General features: G+C 42.0%; 1 protein-coding gene across 1 annotated transcript in view; it reads right to left on the reverse strand.

Moving 5' to 3' along the window:
• The window catches only part of PAMR1 (peptidase domain containing associated with muscle regeneration 1), a 55,827-nt gene that overhangs the window by 14,228 nt on the left and 14,211 nt on the right, over nucleotides 1-27,388 (reverse strand). The window contains exons 4-6 of the mRNA XM_036384251.1: nucleotides 25,942-26,056; nucleotides 20,385-20,602; nucleotides 15,180-15,287 (exon numbers count right to left, since the gene is read on the reverse strand). Coding sequence (XP_036240144.1) covers nucleotides 15,180-15,287; nucleotides 20,385-20,602; nucleotides 25,942-26,056 — 441 coding nt within the window. The remainder of the gene's footprint in view (nucleotides 1-15,179; nucleotides 15,288-20,384; nucleotides 20,603-25,941; nucleotides 26,057-27,388) is intronic.

Raw genomic sequence — 27,388 nt, forward strand, 5'->3', positions numbered from 1 at the left:
TCCTACTGCCCTGTGACTCTGGCTTCCTGCCTTTGGGACAAATTGGACATGTGTCAAGGGTTCAACCTCTGCACCTTCCTCTTGGACCAAACCCACCATGAACCCAGAAAATGGACTAGATGTCTACAGAATTCTACTATGAGGTGGTAATGGACAGCCAAATATGAAAGACATTCATTCAAGTTCTGTCAAAAAACATCTGAGCAGCCCAGAGACTCCATGAGGGTCAGGCTGATCCCATTCTTCCTGGCAGGATGTCATCAGATCTGCAAAGATCCTGGTGAATTTACATCTAGAAAGGTGAAACTAATGTTATGGAAAAATAATCCTGAAAGTGATTAAGAGCTAAGAATGACCAGCCTGCTCATGCAAAAGTTAAAAACTATAATGATTGAAAATGCAAAAAAGAGAAAGGATACATTAAGATGTTTAAAGGAGGACAAAGTATATTCAAGCAGGAAAAAATTAGGAACAGGATAATTCTTACTCAAAAAAAATTATAAAAGTCTCCTTGACAAATGTTGGAAAGGCATAGTAGGATGTAAGTAGAAATTTTATGAGTCTTGTCATTTGAAAACTGAAACTCCAGCTAAAAAAAGTGGAACAGAAATGTAGGGAACAGAGCAACACCAGCAAACACATCATGAGCAGAGAGATTTTTGTTTCATTTTTTCCTTATTTTGCTACACAGTGTTGTTCCTGGAAAGTTCTACAATTAATCTATACAGCCATGTTAGGTAACCTTTGCCACTTTAGGGTTTGAGATGAATTTTGGCTTGAGAGCAAAGTAGGAAGGTATATGAGAGAGTTCTTACAGGCTCCTCTGGCAGAAATGCTAAGTTGTGACAGAACAGCTGTTAGATAATAAAAAACAGAGCTGCCTCAAGTGTTTATATCACAAACTCACACATTCCTGATAAAACTTGTTATACTTCTTGCCTCTTACTTTGGTCTCTTGGGAAAAAGAAAATTATTTCTGGCCCATATGAAACATTAAAATGGCTTCACATTTTGTGCATAACTTTCCTCAATCTGAGAAAAACTTGACTAGAGGAATAGTAAGTTCCTGAATTTTTGAGTAAAATATTCTATTATTAATAATAACAGTACAAATTCCTTTCCCTTTTAAATTATATGTAAGAGACATTCCTTAGATCAGAATTATCTGCCATTTAGAAATAGTCTTTCGGCTCATTTTATCACCAGTGAGATAAATTAGATGATCTCTTGAGCCACACTTTTCTCTCTCCAATATCCTTCAAATCCTGCCTGATGGAATTATCATTTGCTTTTGTCCCAGAGTCTCTTCATTAAATGAACACTATTTTTTCTGCTGCCTTCCTCTCACCCACTTTGTTAAATAATATATACCCCTTCATACATATAATTTATTATCTCTATATTCTGCACAACCTTTCAATAATATATTGCATGCTTGAAATAAATCTCATTTCTCATTGCTGGTCCTAATAAAAGGTTTATATTTCCCTTTTTGTCCCTCCCTGAAATTAGGTGCAAGAGCTTGTATGGAATTTTGCTCTTAATTTGCTTACAAAATATTTTAATATTGTTACTTGCATAATTCCAAGTCAGAGTTTGGCTTTCAGGCTGAGCTGTGCTAATGTATATAGCACATTTTGCCTATGTAGGATAGCTCTGAACATTTTTTATAGAATTATTGCATGGTTGGGGTGGGAAGTGATCCTAAAGACCATCTAGTTCCAACCTCCCTGCCATGAGCAAGGTACCTGTCATTAAAGCAGGTTGCTCAAAGCCCTGTCCAGCCTGGCCTTGAACACTTCCAGGGATGGGGCATCCACAGCTTCTCTGGTCAATCTGTGCCAGTGCCTCACCACCCTCACAGTAAAGAATTCCTTCTTGATATCTAACCTAAATCTACCTTCCTTCTGCTTAAAGCCATTCTCCCTTGTCCTGTCACTAGCTGCCCATGTGGCAAGTCTCTCTCCAGATCTCTTGTAGGCCCCTTCTAGGTACTGGAAAGCTGCTATAAGATCTTTCCAGAGCCTTCTCTTCTCCAGGCTGAACAACCCCAGGTCTCTCAGCCTGTTCTCATAGGAGAGGTGCTCCAGCCTGATCCTCTTCCTGGCCCTCCTCTGGACTTGTTCTAACACGTCCACATCCTTGTGTTGGGGGCCACAGAGCTCTTCTAGGTGCTTGTAATGTTGCTTTTGCATAAGCTGTGCTGGTTTGCTCAGGAGGCCAAACACTGAAAATGGTCACAGAAACTGCATGTACTAACCAGCAGGGGAATAAAAGCAGCTTCTGCTGTTAGGAATCCTAGCATCTTTCTGCAGAATAAGAGAGTTGGGGACTTAAGCTGGAACACCTGGGGCCACCATGCCACCTAAACCATTCTAATGACTGTCAGAGAAAGCCTGATAGACTGAAAGTGAAGAAATTTAAATAACTATCCTCAGAAAGAGGACACTTTGTCTGGAGGAAGCCTAAATTACATTCTGTTCCCCAGTGGGTGCTGTCATTACCCTGCATGCTGCTAAAAGTCACAGCAGCCCCTGAGCCAGAAAAACGCCTGCACAGGGATCCTGAGCATCAGGATTTGGATCTGAGCTTTGGATTTTTCATGGTTTCACAGCAGTGGCTAACAAGGGCTCTGGAGCTAGAGGACCTAGAAGCCTGAGAAATGTGGCTCCAGGATCCTGTTGCTGGAGGGAGCACAACATGCAGAGTAGGTGGAAGTGACTTCTTTTTTTCCTCTCTGTGATTAAGAAAACAAAAATTAAAGGAAAAATACAACAATAATACAAACTTCTTTGAAATTTACTGTTATGAAACCATTCTAACAGAAAACTCCCAGCCAGCTCCACCTACATGCACTTCATACAGCTCACTGGTATTTGCAAAGGCTGCCTACAGCCAAGCCTGCTAAAGTCAATAGTGGCAAATCCCATCCTGTTTGCCATTTTGAGTGTAAGTCTGATTTGATCAAATTCTTTCCCTTGGCTTAAGTTTTGTTTAGAGGGCAAGCCTGATTATCTGAGTATCATAACATAACAGTAATATCTGTTTTTCCAAAAAACTTTATAACATTAGCATATTGGAATTCTACTATTGGAATTTTACTCTAGCATGGAGTTATCAAGTGATTAACCTGACGGCAAGCAGAGAGTGACTGGCAGAGCTAGGAACAGTCCTGTTATCTCCTGACATTCTTACTACATTTACACTTAAACTGACCTGACTTTGTGCAGAAGTCAGCAGTAATTATTATTTAGTAATAATAATTTAGTAATCGACATACTATTCTCAGTAGCAGGGTTTTGTCCAGAGGAGGGGGTGCCATATGGGAGCAGATAGCTCAGAGTGTCTGAACACAAAACATGTGAGTTGAGGAGGGACCCAGGCATGAGCAGCTCAGCAGCTAGTGCTGGGTATTGTGATTCCCTTTGTAAAGCCCCATTTGTAAAGAGCTCTTCTGAACTCAGACAACATCTGTAGTCTTCACTAAAAACAGAGCTTATTTCCTAATGTTGGCCCATGAGCTCTGTCGGGTCCATGTCTCTGATGTCAGTCCAAATCTCTGATACCATTTTTTCTTATGCTTATCCCTTCTCTCCCCAGCATGCATCCACAAGGTGAGGACACCCCAGGTTCTCACAAGGTTTGCCAGCAGAAAAGAACTGCCATGGGGGAGGACTCAGATGGTTTCCCAGAGACATCCTCCTTTTGCAGCTTGGCATAGCAGCCAGAGATGGTTAATGCCTAACAGAGAAGCCCACAGAGACTAACTTTAGCCAAAAGCATAAGGACATTGGCTGTCAAAATATTTTTTAAATGGCTGTATCCTCCAAGAGGGAATGAGGTGAGGATTCCTGGAGGCCATGGCTCAGAGTGCTCAGACCTGCTTTTCTACTGCTTCTTATAAGTAGTGCACAGGGCTTTCAAACCAGCATATGAGTTTGGCAGTGGATTTGATAAAATAATCTGCATTGGGAGGTGTCAAGCTATCCTGCCATCCTGAGGCAGCATGGCTGTGCATTCTTCTCTGCTCATTAGAGCCCTCCTTGTATTAGGTCACACACAGTGTGAGGCAGGAACCCTGCCTCCAGACTGATTCTTTAGGAGTACCAGTGTTCTGGTCTGGCTCCTGTCTGCCTTCAAGGTTCTCTGCATGCTGGGATCATGGGCATATCATAAATCTGCTGATAGCAATATGGGGTTCATGAGATCCTGTAGTGCTCATAGAGCAAACTGTGTAAACTGTGGTGTTAATGTCCTGTGACACTGCTGACACTCTCTCTGAGCCTACAATTGTTTCAGCACAGGCTTTGTTTCTACAAGGAGCTCAACTCACAGTGATGGTACTTAGGAAGGAGCCTGGCATCTTCTGATGCTCTTCTCAAAAGCAACTCTCAGCTCAACATCTCCTGAATAAATGGAGCAAACACTGCAGGATCCAGCATAAAGAAACTAACATTCTTTCACCACCTCCCTGAACATCCCACCTCTCCTACACTGGAGAGCACTGATGACTAAGAATCCACACGAAGGAGCCCAGCTGTTCTGCTCCAGATTCTGGCAAGAGCTTGATGTGAATGGGAGCCAGAGAGGCTCGATGGCATTAACTTTGCAATGTGATCTTCATTCTTCCCCACAGCAGGAACAGACTGCTGGGAGCTGAACAGCTTTGGAGGACAGGTGGTCTTGGTCAGGACTCTGAAGAAAATGCTTTCTGGGGGTGGTGTGTGTTTACACGGGCTGTATCTGAGGGGGCTGGTGATGACTAGAATGCTCGCTTGTCTTCTTTCATTCCACTCAAAACTTTTACTTTTTGGAGCTGACAGGCTCTGCACTTTAGATGAAAAAAGAATGTAGCTGCAACTTTTAGAACCAGGAATTAGATGGGGGTGAGCAAGGAAAGCCAAGAGTGCTAAGGTTTGGATTGAAGACTAATAAACTAATTTTTTTAAAGCAAGACTCTCATAGCAGAGATCAAATGATTGGAAACACCACAGTAGATCATGTACAGGAAAGGGCATGGAAACTAATATGATCAAAAAGTGTTCACAGGAATGGCAGTGTTTCCTGAACAGCTACAGCCACATATCAAATGAGCTCTGCTCTACTTGGTCATGCCTGCCACCACAGACTCAGCAATGAGTGGATGAGGCTCTAGGCAGGGGCCTCAGAGGTACCTCAAGCCTCTGTGTTACCAAAAGCACTTATTCAAGTCTAGGCTCCACAGAAGTGCTCATGTCATGGTGATTGCAATAGCTAAAAGAGCCAGTATCCCTCAGGAACTTGGCCTTCAGTATCAAATACAAGTCCTGAAGGAGTAACAATTATTCCCCAAAAGTGTGAGCGTGCATTACAGTAGCCTCCATTTAGGTTTTTGGCAAGGGAGGATTTTTGATAAACTATCCCTGCCCTCAGTCACTTGTGTTTCAAAAGAGAGGAAGCACTCTAACCTTCTTCATGCCTCCTGTGATGTCCCAGGACACATCCTCCCAGTTCCATGCCCAGCTCCTGCCACAGCTCATGCAGAAGTGCTGGTACAAGCTATTCATTACAAAGGTCTTTGGCCTTAATTTATTCCCCATGAAAGAGTCCTGGAAGTTCAAATCACCTCTCATTGTTGCATTTTGTCAGTCCTCACATTAATCTTGGAAATGTCAAAGGAAATCATAACTAAGAGCGGCTGATCAACCAGCTCCAAGAACCAGAGAGTAGGTTACCAGTCCTGCTCTCTGAGCCTCTGCTTTTGCAGTAGTTCCACCAGCTAGGAATAATTACACAATATTATGACGTAATCCCTACTGAAAACCAAATCTTTTCATTCCCTTCCAGCCAATTGGAAGTTGCCTCTGATGTTTTCTAACTCCCTGCCTCTGTGAATGAGACCGTATCCATGAGAAAATATGCTTGGATCACTCACTGTGATTTATTCATCCGGAGGCAATTTGGAGGCTGTTGCTTACAATTAGCCACTTGATCTTTATCAGCATTGTTCTTAGCCCTTAGAAGGCTGTGTCTCTGGATACAACCTTTCCGGTACTTGGACGGCCTATTTAATTACACAACTGGACCTGTTTGTGCATGGGATACTGGAGTGAATGAAATCCTAACAATCTCAACATTCATTTTCTCTATCAGTAGCAAGAACTAATATTTATCATAAGTTCTCTAATGTGTCCCTTGAAAAAAATCACAATATCATCCTGCAGGGAAGAGCACTGTCTGCTCAGGGGGAAGATTATAGGGCAAGAAGCAGGTATGCTCATTATTATATCAAATTACAAATGAAAGAGTAAATAATCCTGAGGTGTTTCATTGCAGAGATGTCATCTTTCCAAATAAACAGGGACAAGCCCAGGCAATACTGGATGGAAAAGGCACTCTAAACAAATGCATATTGCTGTGAAAAAATGTTTCTGAAGGCTCATTAACTTAAACAAGAGAACAATATATAATGATATAGATTCACCTTGGCATAGCTGACAGAATATTTCATTCAGCCTTTTGCAGGGATCTGAGCAGAATTTCATACAGGAAGTAAGATCTGGCATTGCCCATTTTAGAAAAAGAGATGGAAATTACCAAACGCTGAGATGAGAGTATAGGGAAAGGAAATGAAGGGAACTGAAAAGCAGAAAAGTACTAAGGAAGTAGCAGGGCAATTTGATTGGCTGTGAAATGCATTTTCTGAGCTCTTGAAGGAACCAAAGTGGAAAGCGGGAGTCGTAAGAAAGAACAAGTGGGATTCTGCCTGGTCAATTTTGTCATCATTCCTGCCTCCTGGGGCCAATCTGCCTTGGCAGTGTTTTGCATCACCAGCGAACAGCATGGAAGACCATGCAATGATGCCCATGAAGGGAAGTGTGTAAGGTAGTTGCTTCAGAGGTGTTTGAGTGTATAATCCTCAAGGAAGAACAAAGCCTTTTAATGAATTTGGAGGGAGGGGGAAGGGAAAGAACAAAACTGTAAGCATTGAAGAAAGCTGATTATTTCAGCGAACTCTCACAGTAGTTTTAGGGTTACCCCAAAGCACTGCAAGAGCTGCAGCCTGTATGCTTGCACCCCAGAAGTACAAACAGTGTATCAGCAGTCTTCAGAGAGGACTGAACTGAAGGGCAGGAGAGGGAAGAAAGAAAAAGCAAAGTTGTATTTTGGGAGGGTTCCTGCAATTGAAGTTTACGACGACGTGTTTTCAGGCCATAGACACTGGAGAGAGGCCAAGCAGGAACAATTGTGACCCATTTTGTACTTCTCTTAGGGCTGTGCTTTGTTTTGGGAGGGTTAGCAGTTGCATACAACCCATCACTGTATTCTGGAGAGGTAGGTTTGGTGTTGGCATCTAATGTAGGGAGTGGGTGGTTGTTGAGTTTGGGGATCTCTTTTACGTCTTTGGTGTTGTCTATGGTTTATTTGGGTGGAATGTCAGTGGATTGTGTTTATTCTTTTTCTTTAGTGGCAGATTCTTTTCAGAATTGGGGAATTGGTTGTGATGGTGTGGGACTTGTTTTAGTTCTTGGAGGTAGTTTTTGGGGGAGTTTACCTGAATGCTGATAGTTTGGGGTGGCTGCTGTTGCTGTTCAATCTGATTTTAGTGGTGTAGCTATGTTTTATTCCTGCAGGGTGAGGATAGTTTTGGTGGGGGCTGTTACTAACTTTGTTGTTTTGGAATTGTGTGAGGGTTATCTGACAGGATCATTCAAGCAGTTAAGGGTAGAAATGAGACAATAGTTTAATGTAAAATACCAGCTTTGGGAGTTTGAAATTGAGGTTTAAGTCCTTTTTTTCTGAGGTGATTTGTGGAATTCTAAGAGGTGTAGTCTTCACTCATTGGTTCAGAAGACCAGTTTTTTTTTCTAAACTATTAGAGTATTTTTAGAAGTTGAGTATTTTGTTTTTCTAGGGCTCCAGTAATAGGGAAGAGGATTAGGAGGGTGGTGAAGTAGGTGAGGGAGGCTAGCTGGCCAACAGTGATGAATGGTTGATATAGGCAGAGATCCTAAATCTATAATCTACTTTGGGCCCTTCACTCAGCCCTTCCAACTCCAAAAAACCCAAAAGTTACATCTCCTCACACTCAGCTCAGAGGCAGAAAACATCTCCATCAGCAAATTAACAACTGTATTCCAGCCCCCTCCTCTGTGACCTTTGGAAAAGGTGGGGGTGAGCTTGAAGTGTGCCAGTGATGCAGACTGGTTTTTGGGCTGCAGGCAGTCATTCTGTGCTGAAGAGCTGGTTTATGCCATGCATTAGAGGAGGCTTTTCAGAAAGACTCAGCCTCCTAAGTGATTCAGTGGTGAAATGACAGGCAAAAGTATCTTTGTCCCATCCAGTGTGGCAAAAATACCTGAGATGTAGCTTGGTCCAACCTGTCCTCCTCACACTGATTCATCCTTCCACATGGCAAGTCATACCAGGGAGAATCCTATGGATGGTTTTATCTCTAAGATGTCTTAGCAGGCTGAGGAAAAAGTTCATTATTGTTTTGAGGTGGGCAAGTAGAGATTGCTATGAATATATTTAATGTAGTTTAGAAATACACTTCCTATGGCAGGCCTATGCTAGATAGATTGCATTTAAAGAGAGACAATTTCTTGTTTATTTAGATGTTGGCTATGCCTGGGGCTGTGCTCTGGGCAGAATACCATGGAGTTTTACCAGATATGTTTCACTTTCTGAAAAACTAAAAGAATTGTCTAGTTAATTGACACTGAGAAAATAACAAGGCAACAAGAGGAGTTGTCAGTAAAGCAGACGTTCTGTCTCTTTCAGCCTTGCTGTCAGTGACACTTACTCACTGGAGTTTCAAGACACTATAAAAGTATTATGAGATCCAACACTGGTAAATGGTATGAGCACCTTCCTCCCAGAGAGTGTGTGATTTACCCAATCCAACATTCTTACTGATGGAACTGAGGGAAAGGCCAGTCTTGGGGACCAGATTGTTGCAGGTTGATTTACAGCAGCTGTTGTTTAGTGGCTGCTTCAAATGTTTGTAGCAATATCCATCCTCAGCCATCAACATAATTTTTCTCTTAGGTGTTTCTGTCCTCGTATGAGGCATCTTGAAGCTCGTGTTTGTGTAACACAAGCTGCACAGCTTTAGTTTATTGCTTAGTGAATTAAGACAACCCAGAACTGATGTTAGGTTATCTTAAATCACCACACATAGTGTTTGGTGGTTTGGCAGGTGGTTTCTCTGCGAGCATTTCCAACATCCTTCTAACCGAGGGAGAAATCTCCAGAAAATATACTGAAGTGAAAACTGGGAGCAGAAATCTACCTCCATCTCAACACAAGTCCTTCAAATTCCTGCAGTAGGCACTAACCAAAACAGATTGCCTTGTAAGCACATGATTTTCCTGGAAAGGAGTGTACTGTGGGGCAGTATGTTGTGGGGCAGGATGTATGTTTGCTAACATCCTAGCAATCATCTACACAGCATCACAATGTACCTCTGACCAGCTCAGTAAAACAAGAGAGGGCATTTTGCCACCAGAACTGAACTCTGAAGTGACTTATTAAAAACCTCTCCATATTATGTTGCCTCTCAGAGGCAGTTCCAGGAAAGTTCTGGAAAACAGCCACCTCTGAGACCATTCTGTGGTCACACTACAGAGCTGCTGCATGACAGGCTAAAGGGTGGTTCTGTGTTATGCTTCAGCCTGTAGCCTCTAATGGATTTTTGAAACCCAAGAACTGCCACACTGAGTGAAAGGTTTTTGTGTGGCTCTCAAGGCAGCCCTTGGATTGTAACAGTGAAAAAAAGCCACTAGCCTCTACTCCTTAGCAGCTCCAGGTATACATGTCCTTCAACAGCAGGAGCAGGGTTTTATTTCCTATCCCATACACACATCCCAATAGGAGGGACGATGGAAATGTGGTGGAGAAGGAGTGGTAATAATCTCATATCTTTGACATGACCACACAAAAAACGTGACCTTGACACAAGTGAGGAAAAACTCTGTCCCTTTAAAAAAATCTGTAACAAGCCATTTTCCATTGGAAAATTCAAGTGAAGCCCAACAAACAACCAAAAAAAAAACCCCAAAAACCCCAAAAAAAAAGAAAAAAAATCAAACAAAAAAACTCCACCAAAAAAGCCAACAAACAAACAAAAACCCAACCAATCAAACAAAAAAAAAAGACCCAATGGCATTCCCAGGAGCAGGAAAATTAAGAGTCATATTTCTATTTGGAACATTTTCCCTAGCTGGAATAGGACTAATTTCCAGTACAACATTGCAAGAAAGGACTCAGGGGTTTTTATTTAATTATACCTGAAGTTCTCCATTGTAATCATGCAGTGTAGGTAAGGTGTAACACATGTGAGCTGTAAATGCTGAAGTGATTACACACTGATATAATGTAATTATACACTTACATAGTGATTATGGCACTCCTTGAAATCTATTACTGAGAATCTTTCTGACAAAATTATATTAAAAAAAAAGCCCTCCAAGCATGCTATTAGAAAACTCTGCATTACATATCGAAGGTTAGGTAAGAAAACCTATGTTCAATGTCCAGAACCTCTCCCCAGTGCCTCATCCTCAGCTCTGCTGGGTTTCAAACACTGTCTAGCTTATGCCAAGCACTGACAGCTGGGCTCCTTTCTCCCACAGCAGAACAGGGGGTGAGGTGTGGTTGGTGGGATGTTAATGCTTCCTCCCTATTTTAGATATAAGGAGGCTCTGATAGGATGAGCACATCCCTAAGAACCAGCCCAAGTCACAGATATATGGGGCCAAAAAGGATGGAAGTGGATTATATCAGCTGTGGGGAAAGGCCTGAAAGCTATATTCAGAGGCCTGTTGGCACACAGTAAGGCCAGCCCTAGCAACATCAAAGGCTACAGCAAGGAGTTAGTTTATACAGTTTTGTCAGTTGGATTAGACTCTTCATTAGGATGCAGAACAAACCTCTCCTACTTGGCAGACAGGAGCAAGAAACAGAATAAAAATGGAAATCAGATCTCAGCCCTGAATTCCCTATTCAGCAAAGCTCTTCTTATTTGCGTAGGAACTCCAGTTTGCCTGGCTTTGTTTGAAATAAAGGTAACAGGAAATTTCTGGGCAGGATGAGGTCAAGGTCTCTTGCTTTGGGGCCAGCAAGCCCTGGGAGGACTCTGAGTCAGAACAGCTCGTTCTAGGAGGAGGACAAGCAGAGGGCAAGAGCATTTGCTATGGGGTACCAGCAATACAGTCTCTACAGCTGCATCCTCAGCAGGCAAACTCAACAGGGCAACTTTGGAAAAGACCTTTCTTAGTTTGAGTTGGACAAGTAGTTGTCACACTGCACAGAGTCATGGGCATTCTGACACTAGAGTGGATGCTTTTTAGCAGGCAGGTTGTGCACTAGTCAGCTTCTTACTTTTCCCCTGCATCTTTTGATGAAGTTGCTGGTTTGTCTCAGTGTATTTGTATGCTAGGAGAACAAGATTATCTGATTTTGTGGGTTCCTAATGCCTCTGACAGCATTAGAATTTACAAAGGTCAAAGAGAAAAGCCTGAGTTTGCTCTTAGTCATGTCAGCATGACTAAGGGGTCACGGGGAGGGGGATGTAGGTATACTGCAAATTCACTTTAAGGTCAGAAAGAAGCCCAAGTATTTAAAACAGGAGTTAGTTTTCTCTACCTACTGTATCATGATAGCAAAGTATGTTTATTTTAAGAAGGTATTTTTGCTATCTATAGGTGTCACAGACATCTTTCATGAAAAATCCTTTCTTAGGATTTTTCCTTGTGAGAAGCTGCAGTTTCAGCAACCAAAAGTAAACAATGGTTATCTGCTGCTGTGGAATGCAACAGGTAGACCCGTGATTGGTCTCCTGTGGATGTTTGGATTTACTGACCACTCATGGCAGAGCTGGCTCTTGCTCTCTGTCTGAGACACAGATCTTTGTTATTCATTTTTTTCTATTCTTAGCTTAGCTAGCTTCTGAAGAAACCTTTTCCTTTCTATTTCTTTTTAGTATAGTCTTAATGTAACATATATCATAAAATAATAAATCAAGCCTTCTGATCATGGAGTCAACATTCTCGTCTCTTCTTCATCCTGAAAACCCTTGTGACCACGGTCACATATAGGATTTGTGTTTATTGTGTTTTGAGTCAGAAGACAGAAGGTTAGCATTTGTTTTACAATTTCATATAAATTTTTTTAAATGGTCTCAGGAGTGAAATAATACATATCTATATAAAATATTTCTTGCCCTGACACAGGGCGGACTGAAATATATTAGTAGCTGTCAGAAAGATAAATGCCTACATTTCACTCATGCTGTTGAAACCTTTAATTCACTATATTAGCCCTTTAAATTGTAAACAAAATGTTAATTTCTTGACTGCCATAGTAGAAGATAAAAGAGACTGCTAGCTGTAAGTAACCTGTACCTTGGATTATTTTATTAATATTGCAGATTGTAAGTGGCAGGGCAATTAGGGTTAAATATGACTCCAGGAAAGCAGCTTGACCAATGCTAAATAGATTGAATTTAATTTAATGAAGGAAACAATAGGTTCCCTGTGGTTTATCACATTAAGGTGATCTCCATAATTCCAATAGTGATTCCTACATGTTTAAAATTAAACTTGGTAACAGACAAAAAGATAGAGCTGCATTGGGATGGTAAGGGAAAAAAACCATTTCTGATTCTGTCATGAAATACTCATTGCTAAATTTGTTTAATTTGGCCTTAACTCATTCCTGAGATAATCCTACAGTCTCTCTTCATCTGAATCATGTCCCCTGGATTTCTTTAAAACCCTGATATCTCTCTGGGTACCTTCTGTTCCACCACCTCAGAGCTTCTACATGCACTTAACATTAAAGGGCTGTAATTTTCTTCTCTCTTACACCTATTTTGCATCCATTAACTTTAATGGGATTGCACCTGGTTTCAAGAAAACCAGACTGAAAAAAAGTCAGTCTTATAGTGCCCAAACTCGTATTCCATACTCCAAAAGTGACTATTTTATCACAGTTGTCTGCAGAAATAAATTGATTTCTCTTGTCTCTACCTCAAAATACAGCACTTTTGCTAAAAGACCTAACAAAAAGAAAGATTTTGAGGAAAGCACAATCTCTCTTTAACATTTAAACTAAAAGACTGTTCAGGAAACTGCAATTAGCTTTTAAAGAATTGCAGCCATAGATCTTTTCCCAGTTCTTCCTTTTGTTCTTAAAAAACCAAATCAAACTTTAATTTTCTGGCTTTTCTCCCCATACATTGGAAAATACTTAGGATGCATTTTGGCAAAACTGAAGGAAATATCTTAAGAAAAAAAATTACTTGAGGCTGGAGAGAAAAAAGATTTGCCATGATGTTTTCTAACTGTGAGGTTTGCTATTCACAGAGAAGGCAGTAATATAGATGCTGGAAAACAATATTATGCCTAGCATAAGCAAAGGCAAACATATTGCCACAAACATCATAATGTAACAGAATTTTATCCACCAAAGTTGTTCTTTTACAAATAAAACTAAAAGATTCTCATCAAGTTAAAAATCTTACTGTATATGTGTTCAAGTGTCTCTCTTTCATCCTGTTAGTGCCTGTACCTTTCATTGCTTACAGTGACAGAAATCCCATCCTATTGTTTTTCAACTATCTCCCCTGTTGTTTGCACGGGTGAAGCTTCTACACAGGAATTACAAAAGAAAGTCAGTAAAAGAATATGAGCTCCATTCTTTGCCTTGCCTGTACTGTAGAGCCTGCCAAAACTAGGGCTGAGGTTTGCTGGAAATGTAATTATTTGAAATTTTGGTTGGTTCTGAATCAGACAGGAATCTTTCCTTTTCTTTTTTTTCCCTCACTCTGTTCTAAAGGAGCAGAACTAATCTTGCTGAGCAGTTGCAAAGAGCTCAGGAGTTTCCAGTCCCTAAATGACCTGCGAAACAACTACTCACAGGAAAGAGGCTGTTAGCAGAAGAGCCAGACACTCTTAGTCCTGAGGTCAGGAACTTCCACTTTGTAGCAACCTCTTCCCTAAAGAAAACATACCAGGAGTCTGTGCAATCTGTTCAGAGACAAATTTTTTTCAGGTTTCTGGAAAATATGAAGCAACCTCTCCTCATGTCTGAGCTACTTCTGGATGCGTAGAAATTGAAAAGTCTTTTACCTCAAAATGATTCATCAAAGGAGATACCATGCCACTATGATTTAACTCCCCTGATGAAATAGAAGAAATTCCAGGAGATAAATCCACTCCTAACAATGGCATACACAGGGAAAAGATTTTGAAGTGAAGTTTGGTGTATATTAGTTCCTTTGAAAACTCTGCTTCCCATTACATGCACTTTTCTGTCCCTCCCTGTTTTCATATCTCTATTGATACAATGTCATTTGTGTGCCTTAGGGCCGGATGAACGCCACAGCAGGATACAGTAAGCCTATGCTTTCTGTCTTGGGCTAAATATGATCCCAAGTGGATTTCACCACTATCTGTGAAATCTTCCAGGAACAGCTCAGTGACTTTAAGTATTGCAGAATGTTCCTTTCAGCTAGTGTAGATGATACAGCTTTTATCATGGCATATATTGCAAAATTCTTACTCCCTCATGCTCTTATGAGCCCTGTTAGAGGAAGATATTCTCATGCATGAAGAAGTAAATCACTGGAACAGACAATTGATTTGAATCCAGTAATTTTACAATTCACTTGTCAGGACAAAACCAGGTGTATGACTATAGGTGCAGATATGAACAGAATCTACCCTTTTTCATTTGTTTTGATCCCAAGTCTCTTTCATTCATGGTGCCAAAATTTTACTTTCCAGGGGACTGTGAGGAAAGATGAATTTCCTATGACTAACTCAGTCTAGAGCATTAAGCACAGGGCTCAGCTGGGGTATGTGTTTTCAGTAGAGAACAGCTGATGCACATAGTGGAAAGCAGCAGGCAGAGATACTTCTGTCTGATAAGGCTAATCCATTACAAAGATTTCTTGTGTGCAGTTTCCTGGCTTCAAGTCTGTTTTACCTTTTTGCACATTGACATAAAGCTCCAGAATGACTGAGTGGAAATCTTCATGAACTACAAGAAACATGTTTTAAAAAATGCCACAAGAAAGTCAGTGCATTCTCTGAATCTGTGACTGACCAAACCTACACACCACCAACACTCCTTACAATTAATGCATCAGTGACAGCCCTGGAGGCTGGTCATGCACCAGTGCCTGTACTCACAGTTTTCACAGCGATTCCCTGTATAGCCAGCCAGACAGGCACACTTGTAGGTGCTGCTTTTGTCCAGAATGCATGTCCCATCATGAAGACATGGAGATGAAGAACAAGCTGTAAAAGAAAAGCAAAAATGCTCATGGTCTGTCATAGGATGGGAACCTACCTGTTTTTCCTCATGGTGGCTGTGTCTTGGGGTAAATTACATATTAACATGGTTAGAAGTTAGAAAGGCACAGTAAAGGGCCTGATGCATGTCAAAAAGTCTTCTGCCCTTACTTACTAGAGGAGGGATCTAATAGGGATAAGCAGCTCTTTTCCCAGCATATATTACTTTTACCATCTTCCTTTAACTGCAGTCAAATGGTGAGAAAGATTTATGGAACAAAAATAATTTATATCAAGTTCAATTAATATTTAGAGCTTAGACTAAATTAAAGAAGTCTAATAGCAACCTACACTTTTTTCCTGCCATTCAACCCAGAGTTTAGGGATAGGTTCTGGGATCCATGGTTTTTGCAGTTTTTTTTGTGTCTCAGACCTTGTTGGTTTAGATTTTGGGAGTTGCTTTGTCCCTGGGAAACTCTTGCATACAACAATCTATCAGTGATTCACATCAAACTGTATACAGTTTGTATACACCAGCATAACTTAATATCAGAATGTGTAACTGTGTATTAAATACCAGCAAATTCCATTGTGTAATAACATAAACACACAGGTTTTTTGGTGCCTGCTCTAAGAGGAGACGAGTCAGTAGAACTGTTGTGGTTTAACCCCAGCTGGCAGCTGAGTGCCATGCTGCTACTCACTCCACCACTGCTGGAGGGGAGAAGAATTGAGAAAGAAAAATGAAACTTCATTGGTTGAGATATGAACACTTTAATAATTGAAATAAAATATGATGATGATGGATAATAATAATAATAGGAATAATAATTACATTGAAAGGAGGAGAGAGAGAGAGAGAGAGAGAAATAATGCTGGAGAGGAAAAACTATCCACAACACAGTAGTTCACAGTATCACTGACTGAAGCCCGGGCCCTCCCCAAGCAGCAAACCATGCTCTCAAACAACTCCCCCCAGTTTATATGCTGAGCATGATATTCTGTGGTATGGCATATCCCTCTGGCCACTTTGTATCAGTTGTTCTGGCCATGCTCCCTCCCAGCTTCTCGTGCAATTCCTCACTGGCAGAGCGAGAGAAACTGAAAAGTCCTTGATTTAGAATAAGCACTACTTCACAATCACTAAAACATTAGTGTGCTACCATACAAAATCCAAACCACAATATGGCCCTCTGAGGGACACCACTTGTCACTGATATCCACTGGGGCACTGAGCTGTTGACCACCACCCTCTAGATCTGACCATCCAGTCAATTCCTCATCCACTGAACAGTTCACCCATCAAATCCATCTCTCTCCAGTTTAGCTAGAAGGATGTTGTGGCCATGTCCAAAGGCCTTATGAAAGTTCATAGACGTGACATCTGTAGCCCTTCCCTTGTGCACTGGTGTAGTCCCTCGACTGCAGAAAGCCACTAGATTGGTCAGGGCAGGACTTGCCTTTGGTGAAGCTGTTCTGGCTGTACTGAATCACCTCCCTGCCCTTCATCTGCCTTAGCACAGCTTTTGGGAGGACCTGTTCCATGAACTTCCCAGGCACAGAGGTGAGGCTGACAGGTGAGTAGTTCTGTGGTCCTTCCTTCTATGCCTTTTTTAAAATGGGTGCATTTTTATCTCTTTTCCAGTCACCAGGGGCTTTTCAAATATCATAAAAGTGACTTGACAACTACATCAGCCAATTCCCTCAGGACTCTGGGGTGTATGTCATCAGGTCCCAGAGACTCGTGTATGTTGAGGTTCCTCAGGAACAACACTGATCATCTCTTAGAGTGGGAAAGAGTTTGCTGCCCCAGTCCTTGCCTTGCAGTCCCTCAGCTCGAGGAGTGTGGGAAGAGAGGTTGCCAGCAATGACTGAGTCAAAAGAGACAGGCTCTGGCCCTCCCTGCAGCCAGACCTGCATGGCTCCATGTTTAATTAATGTGGCAGCCCTGCCTGGGTCATCACCTCCTTCCTGGTGCATGCAGAGGTCAGGCTTCTGCTGAGGGGATACCACAGCTGCACTCCCTCCCAGGGGGTGCTGACCCCTGCCCGGGCTCTGCTCTGCAGCTGCAGCAGGACCTTGCCCTCCCTGCGTTCCCAAGGTGCCATGAACTGCTGCACACCCTGGCTGCACCCTGGGCTGCTCTGAAAGGCATGGGGCTGGCTACAGAGGGGCGCTTGTTCTGGCACTGTGCAGATCTCCTCAGCCTCCCACAAGCTGCTCAGGTGTCTCCCAACTCAGGAAAAGCCCCTGTGTGCCAGGATCTGTCACTGCCACCATATGGACCGACCTCAGAGCAGCTTCTCTCAGAGAAGTTTCTTATTATCCAGATGGCATGAGGTAAGAAATATATAGATGCCACATATAGAGTTCTCTGGAGGCTTCAAGTGGTGATGTAAGATCAATTTATACATGGCCAGGCAATGAATATCTTCAATGTCTCATTGAAGATTAAGGCCTGAATAAGGACAGTAATTCATTCTTTAAAATAAAATATATATGTGGCAATTGTACTGTACACAACTAATGTAAAATATCACTGTGAAAGGGAAGGAGAAGAAGAAGACTCCTTACAGACTGGTATTTTTGTAGTCACTGGTTAAAGCTAGTGAACTTTTATCTTTGTCTTTGTCCAAGCTTTGTTTCTTGATTCTGGAAAAGTAAGCAAGTCAAGTGAATAAGAGTAAGTGTCAGGTACTCTCCTTGAAAATGCCTGATACTAAAAAAACATTAAATATTTTTTCTGTTTTAAGGAGTCTTGATTTCCTGGCTTAAGTCAAACAACAAGGGACAATACTACAAATGTTTAAAGTCACTATGTTATGTCCACTAGCTTGGGTGTACAGAAAGGAAAGCTTTATTGAAAGTCAGTAACTGGCTTTCATCTAACTGGATCCAGCATATGTCTAATCCTTAACAGACTCTGATAGTTCCCCATCTGGCCTCCCATGCTTCTCATCTGAATTCTGTTCAGTGACTTCTAGTCATTCATGCCAATTACTGGTTCCCATTTCACACTTGGCATGGGATGGGACCTAGCACCTGCTTCCAGATTAGGCAGCACAGGAGGTTGGGTGGTTTCATCCTTTAATAACTATATACACAGTGACCTTTCCTAAAGGAGATATAGGCTTTGCAGCTTATTTTGTATCAATCAAGACCCTTCTGGAATCTGAACCAGTGATCTCTGTGCAGTCAGTGCCCCTGCTTCAGTAAACTATGGCTTCTAAGCCAGTACAGAGCTCACAGGAAGAGGAGGCAGAAAAAGAAGGAATTCACTTTTGACATACTTCAGTCCTTTCCACTACACCACTGAGGTGCTGGGGGACACCAGATCACCTTCATTTCCTAGTCCACATCCTGTAAGCACCTCTGTTGCTGCTGCTCCCACCTGCAGCATAGGGAATTGCTTTAGTAAGCCCCGTGAAATCTGTTCTGGGGACCTTGGCTCTTCCACAGTGCTGTGCACAGAAAGAAATTTCAGGGCAAATGCTTCAGTTTTCAATGTGCTGCCAGAGCTTTCGATCCTGTGCTGCTCCCACTTTCAATTCTATGCTGCCCCATGCACACTCTATTCTTCCCTTAAATGGTCCTGCTGGCCAGGTTGGTGCTTCACATAAAAAGACACTGGGAGTGTTTGAAAAGCCTTTCACTGCACTACACATTAGACCAGAACAGCCTCATAATAAAGTGCACAAATAGAGCTCCTCACAAACTCTGAGAAGCCCTTTACAATGTGCTCTGTGTGGATTACCACACTTGCAGCCTCACAGCCTCAGAATAATTACCACTCAAAATGGGGCGGAAATAAAGTGCTCCACAATATTCAAATACCGAGTGTTCCCTGCTGGGCAGAGAAAACAGAACCAATTCAGCTTGCACCATATGGAAAATGTTAGTTCCCTGAGTGTAGGCAGCCCTTATGCAATATAGCCCACGCCACACTCATTTGTTCTATATCACCTCTCCTGCTGTAAGCCCAGGCAAACTATCAATAGCTAACTGCTCCTGCTAGCAGGTACTAAAGGTGACATTTGAAGAGCAGGGCAGGCTGAGAAATGGCATAGGAGCTACATCCAGAAGTACGAACATTTCATATTGCTAGATACACCTCTGATCATTGTTAAGAGCTAGGTTTGTGTATTTATGTAAGGGTTATATAAACTAACTAAATTTCCTGAGCCATATATACCCTGGATGACCTCATGCAATGTGGGTCACCAGGGTGTACAGAAAGCAAGTTATGGTGAGTCATAGATCCTGCAGGGTTTATCTATGGCAAAACAGCACAGTCTGATTAGTCTTCTGTGCCAGGAGTTCTGTAGATAGATTTGACCAAAAATTCCTTACATAGCTAAATAAGGAAGATTCAGGATGAGTGTGGAGGCTGCTGCAAATCCAATGGCAAAATGACAAGCTAGCTACACTTTCAGTGCTATTTTGAAACTATGGAAAGCAAGGTAGGGGACTGAAGCACTGAGTAGTAATGAAACCAGTAATTCTGGAGCCCCACTTCTGTCAAGACTGAGATCATCACAGAATGGGAAACGCCTCTTCATTTTTTTCTTAAAGAAAATAATTTGTTCTGTGTATAAACTTGGGAATTTTTGTTTGTTTTGGTCTTGGTTGGTTGGGGTTTTTTAATTCCTAATGGTACATGAGCCAACACAAGAGTTCTGCCAGGGCATTTTCACTGAACTATCTATGAGACTTTGCATCAGGTTTTTGCTGCTTGAGACAATGACTCTGCCCCTGAATACAGCATTGAGCAGTCCTGCCACTGCAGATACACATGTCCCTTCCTCTACTTCCTCTGTGCTCTTAATTCTTCAATTCAAACAGAAAAGTCACACAAAACAGCAGCTTTTCTCTGCTGGCTGATGTGCTTGTTCTTCACACAAGTAGAAGGAATTCAGTCTTTTTTAGAAGAGCCTCACATTCACATGCCATCTGACAGCTTTTGAATCTTCCCCATACTGACTTTATGTAAGTTGCTGTTGGCAACACAGCATGAAAGTTTTTAATGAAGCAAAACAGGCAAAGAGATTAGTGAAATTGAATTAATGAGAATGAGTGGCGTGCTCCACTTTTAGACTAGGTTACCTGTAATTTCTTCAAAGACAGCATGAAATCCATCAAAGTTCTTGGATCCATCAGACTGGAAGAAGACATGAAGTGAAGACCCAGTGCTTCGGATGGGAGGTGGCCTCTCATTTCCACAGAATTTCTTTATTATTCGACTGTCCAAATTGTCCCCATCACGAATCTCCACATAGTCATACTGGCACATATAATCAAACTCCAGGCTCAGCATGGAAAATCTTGGGGAACAAGAACAAACAGTCAGACATCTTACCTGGGTACCCTGAATGCTATTTATTTGGGCATTTAGGTATTTACGGCCTACCCCCTCAGTGAATCAACATGCCCTTAACCACACAAAGACCCCTCACTCATCTCAATTTTTGCATCATGACCCCTAGAAGCTGGCTCAGCTCTATACAGTTGCTCCATGAGAACATACAAGTATCAGAACAGTGAAGTCCAAGTTGAAGTCATACAGTCTATACACATGCATCAGGTCCCTTACCTGATATAATACAATGTCAGAACTTTCATCCAGGGTCAGGCACTACGGAGGGTATATTTCTACTGTTGTTGTTTACTAAATAATGTTCTATTTGGCCTAAATAAAGTTCTAAGTACTGAAAGTTATAGTATAAAATAACAAGGTTCAAAAGCTATCTACATTCAGAAGTCAGCAATTAGGGATACAAGGAGAGTTTGGGGATGTAACAGAAGCAGAAACAGCCACAGAAACAGAATCAAAATACTAGAGCACGTTTTGCATTAGAAAGCAAAATGGTAGTAAATCCCCAATGTGTGGCACTTGCCTGTCTTTTGAGAGCAGAAATAAGGCACAGGAATTAGTGCAGAAGGGAAATACTTAAAGCCTTTTCCCACAATGTCTGTCCTTTCCTAGCTTCGATCCAGCCACTGTGCAAGGCTTTTGTTCATTAACAGCCATGCTATATGCTGCCACTGGAATTCAGGTGGGCACAGAGCCAAAGCACCCCACCAGAATATGAACGAGAAACAGAAGGAGCAACACCATAGTGCCTCTGGAGAATGTGCAATGGTCAGGGGGCTGGGCTCAGCCTTGGTACAGCAGGAAAAGGAGAAATGGACCTGGGAGAGGCTGTGCTACTAACTGTTCAGCAGGATATTTTAAAAATGAAAATTATGTACTCCATCTTCCTGAAGACTCCTAACGCTGCAGATGTGTATTTAGGATGAGGCTGTATCTCCCACATTGCCTATTCCAGTGTGGGCCTCGCGGTTTGCAAAGACTGCATTTTCACACCAAAGAGGTGAGACAAATTTTGGACCTGCTCCTGGACCTCACAGTCTGAAGGGAAGAGAATTCTGGAGCCTGTTTCATACTATTCTTATCTTGAGACTCAGGCGCCCATGTTAAGCAGGGCTCCATGTTCCTCCACCTTCCCTTGACAACTCATGAGCTGACTTAAGAGGCCTCTTCACTCAGTCACCTTTGTTCAGGTTACATGGCTGATTTTTGAACATCAGGAGTACACTACCTACAGAGAAATGGCTGAGCAGTTGTAGGAAGCTGCACCAATGGAGCAGAGCCCCTAATTTTTTTAAATCATCTGATGGAATGTAGAAGAAAAAACAAAACATCTGCTTTAAATATACATTAGAGAGAAATAATTCAACTTTGCTTTGCATAAACTGCATGAGTTGAATTCTAGTTCTGTCAGGTCTGTCAGAGACATCCTCACACGTATCAGGTTATACACTACATTTTCAAACCTTCTTTCACTGGTGAAACATACCCCAGGGATCTACCCTTATGGAAGTTACAGAGCAATACAAATTAACCCATTCATATTTGTAACACTTATCAGGCTACAGTTTATCCTGGCCCAATCCTAAAAATACTTTCTGGTTTTCTGAACTGGTACATTTCTGTTTAAAATTAAGTATGTGTGCAAATACAGAAGGAAAATTTCTGGAATGCCCAGTATTATTTATAGATGTAAAGGTAAACTGTCTCTTGATGCGTGTCCCTGAACAAAGAATATCAAGACATAGGCACAGGGAATGAAAGAACCATACACAGAATACTGGTTTTAATTGTTTGCTTTCTCTGTTTCAAAAAATGATGAAAACAGAGTGGAAAATGTGAAAGGCATAGGAGTTCTGACTTGCATTTTATTTAACTTGGCAAAGAAGCAGATACACTGTACTGACGACATGGGATCCTGTGATTAAGACTCAGAATTGGCAGGTCAGGAAACCTGCCAAAGCTTTTAAAAACCTCTTGGCCATGGCCCAGCTGACAGGACCCTTTACAGACCATGAGGTCTATTGCTGTTTAAGCCTCAGGTACTCACAATTCAACAGACCTCAGTTTCCTCACCAGTGAAAGCGTAATTAAATCATAATTCTCTTGGATATTATAAAACTCAGCATGCTAATTTTGTGCTGCAGGTCATCAGATATAAAATGAAATGAAAAGTATTGTCTTGATTTCATCAGTGGCTGCAGTGGACACATTGGCCAACCCATCTGAGGAAAGCTTCTAGCCAAAGGACATATTTAAAACTGTGCCTCTGCTGAGGCACTAAAGAAAATAATTGCAAGTTGTGAACTACTTCCACTGTGATATGACATCCTTGACATGACTCAGGCTGAGGAAGCCTGTACATCACAACCCAAAAAAAAAACTCCCAAGGCTGGCAAAACAAAGCAGAGAAAACTAACTACCACCACAACATGGACACTATTTATCAAAACAACTCTACTGAGCCAACCCCCAAAGGACTGCATGGCACAGCTTAAAGCAAGGGAAGATTTATCTGTGCTCCTGGGAGTTTTACTCTTCCTGCCCTATGTAAGCAAAGACAACCACTTTGTTCGCCTTCTGTATTACCCTGTCCCCATCCCTGCCCTTGCAAGCCAGAGTGGCAGCAAACAGGATTTGTGCACAGAGAGAATGAAAAAAGGAGTTCTTTTGTTGGCAGTTGTGCTGATTCAGCACAGTGTTGGCTGTGCATTACAGCTCTAAGCAGTTACCACCCACAGAGGGGATCAGCACGTTTATATGAAAATACAGTGAAGGAAACATGGATGGCAGACCCAGGAGGCAAGCTCTGTTGCTTAGCTTAGGTAAACCTGCCCTTCTGTGTAGGAGTAGCCTAAAGGTGAAGTTTTAGATTAAATGTACATGTTTTCCACAATATCTAACTGCTGAAATACCTCAATGGACAGCTCTGAGGTGGTGCATCTTGAAGATGTCAACTGACTCACAACACACTACAGGGTTACCTACTGTGAGGACCTCCTGTTCCATCTTTGCCAAGAAAGTTTCCTCTATGACTCCTGCAGGACTTGCAGGCTGGCAGGGTTAAGTGTGGACTTTCAGGAGAGCTCCTGATCTTTCACTGGGAGTGCTATGTCATCTGCTGAGATTTCTAGGCATTCAGACATTAGACTCATCACCAGGCTAGGCAAAGGGCTTTAGGATTCTCCAACGTTAGCCAGCTCAGATAAATTAGGTGCTGACAACAGAAGTTTGGTAGTTCAGGCTTCCCTCTTGGAGACCTTCACAGTTGAAACGTAACATTATTTCACATCAGGGTGATACCTAGTATTATGTTTATTTGATTGCAGGAAGGAAGGATGGACATAGCAAGGAAGAGAAAGGCACTCTTGTGTTAAAGTTTTCCTTTTTCTGTAACAGCAAAGTTGAACAGTGAACCGTGAACCATACAGTGAACTGTATGGATCTCATGTGACATATCTTCCAAGTCTGCATGTGGGTGGCCCTCAGGGTCAAGAGTGGAAGTCTGATTTCTCCAAAGAGTTAGTACATCTGTTAACTACAGCACTCCCCATTCTACTGCTTTGAAAACAGAGTAGAGTCTCCTTTGTGCAGCCACAGCAAGTTCTGCTCTTCAATATAGTGTTCTTTGTTAAAATAACCTCTGGTCCCTTTCTTGCATCTTGTATCTGATATCATCTGGCTGTAAAACTTCACTCAGAGATAGGTCTCTGCATGTAATTCAATAATTACATGCATGCACAGGATCCATTTCCACTCTCACACATCCATCCCCACAACAGCAAAGACAGGGTGATACCTGTAGCTCTTAAAGAACTTTTTAAGCCTCCTAATTAACAAAGCCCTTTTCAGAAATGTAGAAAAATATCACCTCCCTAAGCTTGGGCTGTGCGAATCATACACCTCAGCAACAATATCTCTTAAAAAGAAGGCAGGTACAATCCATGCTGACTGACACTGATGCAAAGTTGTGTCATGTGCACAGAACACTCTTCCTCACAGCATTCTTCCTGTGTCTTCTACACAATGCTATCTAGGCAATAACAGCTCATAACTACACAACAGGCTTGCATCTGCAGGTCTGAAAAAAGTGCATTAGTGTGGGAAAACCACAAGCTCTTTTCAACTGATTTGTTGTTCTTCCTCCCATCAAGTTTCTCTTCAAACATATTTAAACTGTTTAAACGTATTTTAACCGTTTATGTATCTAGCATAGTTCTTTTGTCTGGGCTCCAAAGTCAGTGAAATATTGATGTGAAGTGTGAAGCTATTCTTTTTATTATATTAGCTAGTTTGTTTCCATCCCCTGCCATACTTCCCCCCCGCCCCCCGCTCCATGTGTGAGCACCCTGCTGTGTACATTTGGAAACATTATTAATTACCCCAACAAGAGGCTCTCCTGCACTAGGCAGGAACTGTGAGCTTGAGGCATTAGGGGTTGGTTAGCAGATCCAAGCATACACAGCTCAGAGGAGCGATGAGAGGACAATAGGACTCAGGCTGTGTGAGTGGAAGTTTAGGCTAGACATTAGGAAAAAATTAATCACTGAAAGAGTGATGGGGCATTGGAATGGGCTGCTCAGGGAGGTGGTAGAGTCACCATCCCTGAAGGTGTCGAAAAAATGACTGGATGTGGCACTGAGTGTCATGATTTTAGCTGATAAAGTAGTGTTAGGTCACAGGCTGGACTTGATCTTCTCAAAGGTCTTTTCCAACCTAGTTAATTCTGTGATTCTATGATTCTATGACTTGCAGGAGAACCAATCACATCCTCCAAGCATAGGAATGGTGAGAGGAATAACTGAGGCTGATAGAAAACATGGTTGGTGAAAAGAGTGAAAAAAAAAAAGAGGGAAAATGAAGGCTAAATGCAAGGTAGAACTCATGGGCAACTCTCTCCTTGCATGAGACATTATATTAAAACATTCTTATATCTTTTCTTCAAAGAATGTCTTAGTTCAGCCTGGTACAGCTTAGTTCAGAAAATATTGGGTGCTTTGCTGTCAAGGTCTTGAAAACACCTCTAAAGACACACATTGTGCCCAATGCCTGAGAAACTCTCCTCAGCATCTATCTGTCCTTAATGGGAATTGAAAACACAGCACTAATCTGTCCAGAGCCTGTCCATCACAAGCCAGACCAGGGGAAAGAGCTGTGGTACCAAAAGCAAAGTGGTTGCTATACCTTCACTGCCCCAGGGCTCACAGCTGCTGACTCTCTTTGACTCTTGGTTACCCACACACCCCAATGTCCACCTGAAATCAGAGCTGGCTAAAAGTCAGCAGGACACACCTTAACTCAATGTTAAATCCAGCTTGAACATGGATTGTCCATTCACATCGTGCATTCAGTGGGTAACCCTCCAGCAAAATCTGACCTCTGGAGGCCCGAAGAACCTGCCCACACCCTGGGGAGAAAAAGAAGAAAAAAAATTGTGTGAAGGACCTTCAAGAGACATTTGAAGAAAATATAAGTAGAAATAACACCAGAAGGGGATGACGGGGTGGCTTAGGAAGATACACTCTTTCTTACAAGGCAGTGTATAAAATACTGGGATAGCCACACAATGGCTGTAAAGAGTTATGACTATATTGGAGTATTTTCTAGGCTAAGAGTACCCCTAGGAAAATTGCAGTTGATGGCTTCTCCCTGGTTTGCAATGCAACTTCATGAAACCATTTCTTGCAGCTTTTGCCTCTCTGTTAATTAGCCCACCTACACACCTGGCTGATGCTCCAGCTCAGAACAGTTTTGATGGAGCCCATGCTGACATTTGCAACCATTGAAACTGAGGAAGCTGGTGGGAAAGTGACACAACTACAATGAACACCTGAATTAGCTCAAGCAAAAGAATGAGAGAAAAATCTGTTGCACCCAACGTCATAGTTGCTAGTCCCTCATAAGGAGACTCTAGGAGGAAAAAGAACTGATATATTTGTAGAGGACAAGTTTGTCCTCAGGATTCACTACATCATCCTTGCATGTTAATGCCACCGTGCCAATGAAGATATATAAACATCACAGCTCCTCCTATCATCAGCGTGACACTGATGACTCAGTGTGACACATATAGAATATACAGCCCTTATCTCTTCTTTCAGGTTCATTCTTATCCTTCCTCTAGTCTTGTTCCACTCTGCCTGTGCTGCTCTCAGTTTTTCACCATACTATGGAATGTACTTCAGCACCACCAGGATAAAATGAAGTGCTCCAGTCACTTGTGCCCAATCTAAGAAAACCATCAGAGGACAATGAGCTGAACAAACAGCAGACAAGGTCACACCGGGGGAGCAATATCTTTTCATGAAAATCCTGCAGCTGTCCCTAGGCATCTGTCCAGGGATAGTTGTCCTAATTCCTCATCTTGAATGCTGAACATTTTTAGCCCAGAGAGTTCTCTCACCTTCAGTAACCTCTCCCTTTTCCCCAGCTATAAAATATGGTTAATTATATTTTCCTCTGTGGAAGATGCAAAGTTGTTTAGTGATTTTTTTTCAGAGCTTACTGTGATCTGCACATGCATGTCCTGGCAAAATGCACAGTTAAGTCACTATGTATCAGACAGAGCTAATTTTTCAGTTCCTACTTTCCTGACTACATCTTTCTGAGTGGAGTCTTGCACATGGCTACCTCCCCTGGTAAGCCTTCTGTTGCTTTGCTGTAGTATGAGGCTGTATCTGCAAGACAAAAATTGCAATTCAGTCTAACAGTGTCACCTAATCAGAAGAGCCTACACACC

This window comes from Molothrus ater, chromosome 6, assembly GCF_012460135.2.
Source record: "Molothrus ater isolate BHLD 08-10-18 breed brown headed cowbird chromosome 6, BPBGC_Mater_1.1, whole genome shotgun sequence".
Lineage (NCBI taxonomy): Eukaryota > Metazoa > Chordata > Aves > Passeriformes > Icteridae > Molothrus > Molothrus ater.